This window comes from Solanum stenotomum, chromosome 11 (genome assembly GCF_019186545.1).
Source record: "Solanum stenotomum isolate F172 chromosome 11, ASM1918654v1, whole genome shotgun sequence".
NCBI classification, from domain to species: Eukaryota; Viridiplantae; Streptophyta; class Magnoliopsida; order Solanales; family Solanaceae; genus Solanum; species Solanum stenotomum.
In genome coordinates this window covers 3,104,227-3,109,038 of record NC_064292.1, presented here as the reverse complement: position 1 = coordinate 3,109,038, position 4,812 = coordinate 3,104,227, and the positions used below count along the sequence as shown (strand labels likewise).

Sequence of the window (4,812 nt, the reverse complement as noted above, 5' to 3'; positions counted from 1 at the left end):
CACACACTTTTTTTTTTCTTAAAAAAAAACCCTGGTAGTGTAGTCTTGGTTATAGGACTTTGCCAGTTGAGTTGGTCTCTTCAACATGGTGTTGGTCAATAATAAATATTAATTTTGAGATTTAGCATCCATGAATTTGTGAAGGCTTGCAAGTTTGAAAGCTTTATGAACATATATATATATATATATCTCATCTTCTGGTAGCTTAATTTAGAAGTTAAATGAGCATATTGACCAATCCTTGTGAACGTGCTTCCATGCCTTTTTCTATGACTGGGTCACTCATTCAGAACTTACCATACAGAAGTGTCAAGTTGTTCTCATTTTATTTGTTAAGCAATGCAAGCTATATTTTCTCTTCTGCAGAAATACAGTTCTGCTTTTATTTTCTCGGTGATATATTTCTAATATGTCTCTCTGGTTCAAACAGGTTTTAAGCCCTTAATGTATCATTATTAATGCTGCTGATAGTAATTCTAAATAATTCAAAAAAACTCTTATTAATTCGATTCTGAGATTTCTGTCATTTTGACATTGTTCAAGATGTTACTCCACACTTGTGATACATTCTTTGGTCATCAGGTCAAAGATATGATGGATCTTCATTCTGCACATATGGCTTATCTGAACGACTCCTTGCACATGTAAGATCGACTTGTGGTCACTTTTCTTATTCTCTCTCACGTACACAAACAGGGTATGGAAATACTTTTGAAATATGGGATATTTTGGTGCTTAATTTTGTAGCACAACACTCTGGGATATAATCATCAAGTTGTTGCACTATAGATTTGTCATTTTGCCACAGTTTGAAGCTAATGGAAAAAAGTGATTATGACCTGTGATTGAGTAGGAGTCCCGGCGGGTATAAGATGATGTGACCAGTGTAAATGACAGTTAGCAGTGACCTTGAGAATATCAGGTGGCTATTTGTGCATAAGGGGGGAGGGAGGGTGCAGAGAGCGGAAGGAAATATTTGCGAGGGCGAGTCAGAAAGATGAATATTTAGAGTGTATTTACATTTCACTTGATCATTGTTGGTTGAGACATTGAACTCTGTTTGTAGTTCTCCACTTCTGTGATTAATGAGGACTAAAAGGATGGACAAGGGTATTTTGTGTTCTTCTACTTTAGTATGAAAAAGTTGTCAGACATTTCTAATTTTTCCATTTTTTCTTTTTAAGAAGCTTAAATCTTCTTTTGGCTAATGTATCTTTATTTCTTATAACTAAATTATAAATGGAGAAAAGAAAAAAATACATCTGAAGCTGAACAGCACTAATGGTTTTGTTATGATATATTGTCATTTATCTTCTTCAGAGACCCTATTGTACTCTTCTAGTAGCAGGACACGTAGGCTACTACAATTATCTAGCTTATACTTGTAACCTTTCTTTTGTCCAATTGTTCCAATTAAATGAGCAACCAGTTAAAATGGAGTGAACAACAATATATTGTGGGACTACACGGTATGTTCTTGACCTTGTTGTTGGGTAAAAATGAAAAGAAAAGTAGTTCTCCAGATAAAGACTAGCTGACAGATTGTTGATGAAATTGACTGGCTCCTTCTGTCCCAAAGCTTCTGTTTTGACCTCCTAAAGTTAATTTAGTCAAAGTAAATTTGGTATAGATATGTGTAGTTATGAAGCTATAACCCCCCCCACCCCACCCCCCTCCCTCTCCCCCTCCCCCTGCCCACGTGCGCACACAAATAAAAATAAAGAAAACAGCTTTAAGTTCATACTGCTAAAGTGAATTCCCCATTAATTGAAGGTTTTCCACTTGTCATAGAATTGCCTTAAAGAGTTAAGAATGGTTTGCTCGTGACCGTGACCTATTCTAGACACAAGTCCCTAACTTCACTTTTCAGTTTTGTCAGTGATAATTAAAATTGTTCTGTCTGATGTATTTATGATTATTTTCAATATGAACCTTTGCAGATGTTTCTTGTCAGAGGAAACTCAACATATTGCCAGCATTATACGAAGTATCTTGCAATCTGCGGTGGATTTTCGATCTTGTCTGAAAGGAGACATTTCTCAGGTAATAGTGTATTCATAAATAACACAAAGGTAGTGCTGGAGATCCTATACAAGTGAGGGGAAAAAGCCTAAACAATTAGCCCTTCGCTAATCTTAGGGACAAAATAAAATCTAGTAAAGTTTCTGCCTCTTTTGCATATTCCTTTTGAGACCAAAAGTGAAATAACAAGCTACAGTCTAACTTAATCTTCAACTGATTTTTGCTTCTCTTTTAAACCTCTGGAGTTCCTGGCTCTCCAAATCACCCACTAGATACATGATGGAATCGTGTACCACCAGCAATTTCTTGCTTTGTCCAGCCCCTGCCTATACCAACAATGCAAAAGATCTCGTGTACTCCTAGGCATAGACCATTTGATTCCAGCGAAATTGAGAAATAGCTGTCATAGCTTGTCGGTAATAGGACAATGCAAAAACAAGATGATTGATGTAGCCCTCTTGTTTGGAGATTATCAATAGTTAAGCAAACCTACTTTCCATCAGTAGATGTGCAATGTCGAGAACTTTCCAATAACTTGTAGAAACCAATCAACCATACTCTGGCATTTCCAATGATTCATATTTGTTCTAAAATAGAGGATCTAATACCGCTCTATCAAAGTATAGATGTGTAACCCTGACAACTTCCCAAAAACTTATAGATTTCACACTCTTTCTCATTCCCAATCATTTACATTTCTTCTAAATGGACATCTAATACAAGTTCTTTCAAACAGTAAATTGTATGTACAAATTTCAGCAACTGTTCTTGTGCCTTGCATGCATCTTGATTATTTTGTTTTGGGGGAATGCCATATATGGAAATAAATCAAGTTACTGTGGAAAAAGTTGTATTTTACCTCTTCCGAGAGAGTGAAGATAAGGAACCAAGTACAAAATAAATATCTGATGTTTGCAGGTGCTTAACATGAGGAAATCATTTTCGAAGAACATCAAAGAGTTGTATCTATGTTATCTTAAGTCACCCAAACATGGAGAATTCGGCCTGTCAAGTTTCTGGGAGCGTCTGAATTATAACGACCATTATTCAGAAGTTATTGGTAAACAAATGGGACACCAGGTCTTTCTAGTCTAAAACCACCCATCAAGGAGGATACTGTAAGCAGAAGGGGATTATTTTGTTTCAGGATGGACCTTGGTTATGATTACAGGGTCAGATTTCCACGAGCAATAGCATCGATCTTGACATTTCATCGGGCACATTTTGTTCAAAGGTTCACTCAAGCCCTGCGAGCACAGCACATATACATTAAATGCCGCACATGTCTATTTAGGATCCTCAGAAGTGATCATCTACTTCAGGTGGATATCAGGCTTTCCTATCTTGCTCATATAGACTTGCAACTTTTTGGTTGTAACATTATAGGATATGCCATTTAGGTTTCAATGAGGTGATTCTTTATGCTTTTTGTTAGTTTGGCATGTTATTACATATTCATATGTTGTATAATATAGAACAAGTGAATTTTAGCATTTGTTGATAACTCAGGTGAAATGTAAAAGTAACTTATTGTGGTTCACTATTTGTTATGAGCAAGGCAAGTGGTTTCTGTTGTATTTGGTTTGCAACTTCTCTACCTCGTAAATATTGAGGTGAGATCTGCGTACATCTTACCTTTCTCATACTTCATTTGTGGAATTACACGAAGTAGGTTGTTGTTGACAAGAAAATTTTGACATCGGATTTAGGTTAATTTTTTGTCCGCCCAACTTGCTTGAAATTGAGGCGTAATTATATTAGAGTTAACTTTTTGTCTAATTGAAGTTGAAGTGATTAAATTTAATGAGATATATTTCATAGCTTACTGAAACTTAAGGTAATCAATTTTTCTCAAAAAGAACTGCAAAATTAAGAATGTATTTTTCTCCCTTTTCCATAATTTTAAGATTGTCAGCTTAAATTACTTATTAACTCCCTTAGTTTGGGATTTTGCACATAAAAAAAGGTAATTTGGTGCACTAAGCTTTTGCATGCAAGAGATTCATTGAAAGATCAGACTTGTACGCATCTTTATCCTGGATTTTCACACGAGATTATTCCCACAGCTTCATCTATTTCCACAACTTGAATCTGTGATCTCAAGACACATAATAACATCCTTTTCAGCTACGCCAAGACTCTCCTTTAAAACAATAGAAATTGAAAATTTACACAACATACTCAAAGTTATTGATTAAACTTAGTAATAGGATTTAAGTTATATAGACCATTCAATTTTAAAAACTATCGATTTATGCATTGTCTTTATAAAGAAGTTACGCTTTATTTTGGGTTTTACATCAGTATTCGACTAATTTAAATTTATATCGCGTAAAGTTTATTAAAGAAGAAGCATCAAATTCTACATCTCTGATAGTTTGTTCATGTAGTACACTCCCAACAAGATAAAAATATATTTGTATTCGATGTATATATAGCTACTAGTTTTAGGCACGTGTGTCCCACGTTATTTTTTTTATAGATACGTTAGAACTATTAAAATTCTATGAAAGTGTGTATGTAATGAGTAATAAAATATATCAATGACAAATTAATCTTTAAAAAACATGACAAGAAATAACAAATGAGGGACATATTTTAATGTTTAAAATCAATTCTTTTAAGGAACCAACTACAAATTTTGAACTTTGCGTAGTAGTTAGCAAACTTCTAATAAAGTCATGAATGTCAAATTTGAGCTCAATAAAAATATAGACTCACAACAATAAGAATTTAATAAAAAATTAAACCAAAAAAGTCTAGTAAAGAAAAAACACAAAGATATACAAA

The 4,812-nt window shown here is 34.2% G+C and overlaps 1 protein-coding gene across 1 annotated transcript in view; it reads left to right on the top strand.

Moving 5' to 3' along the window:
• The window catches only part of LOC125844017 (uncharacterized), a 20,807-nt gene extending 17,212 nt beyond the window's left edge, over positions 1-3,595 (top strand). Inside the window, exons 12-14 of the mRNA XM_049523239.1 lie at positions 583-644; positions 1,941-2,043; positions 2,941-3,595. Of these exons, the coding sequence (XP_049379196.1) occupies positions 583-644; positions 1,941-2,043; positions 2,941-3,117 (342 nt within the window). The 3' untranslated portion in view covers positions 3,118-3,595. The remainder of the gene's footprint in view (positions 1-582; positions 645-1,940; positions 2,044-2,940) is intronic.
• Positions 3,596-4,812: the final 1,217 nt, after the last annotated feature.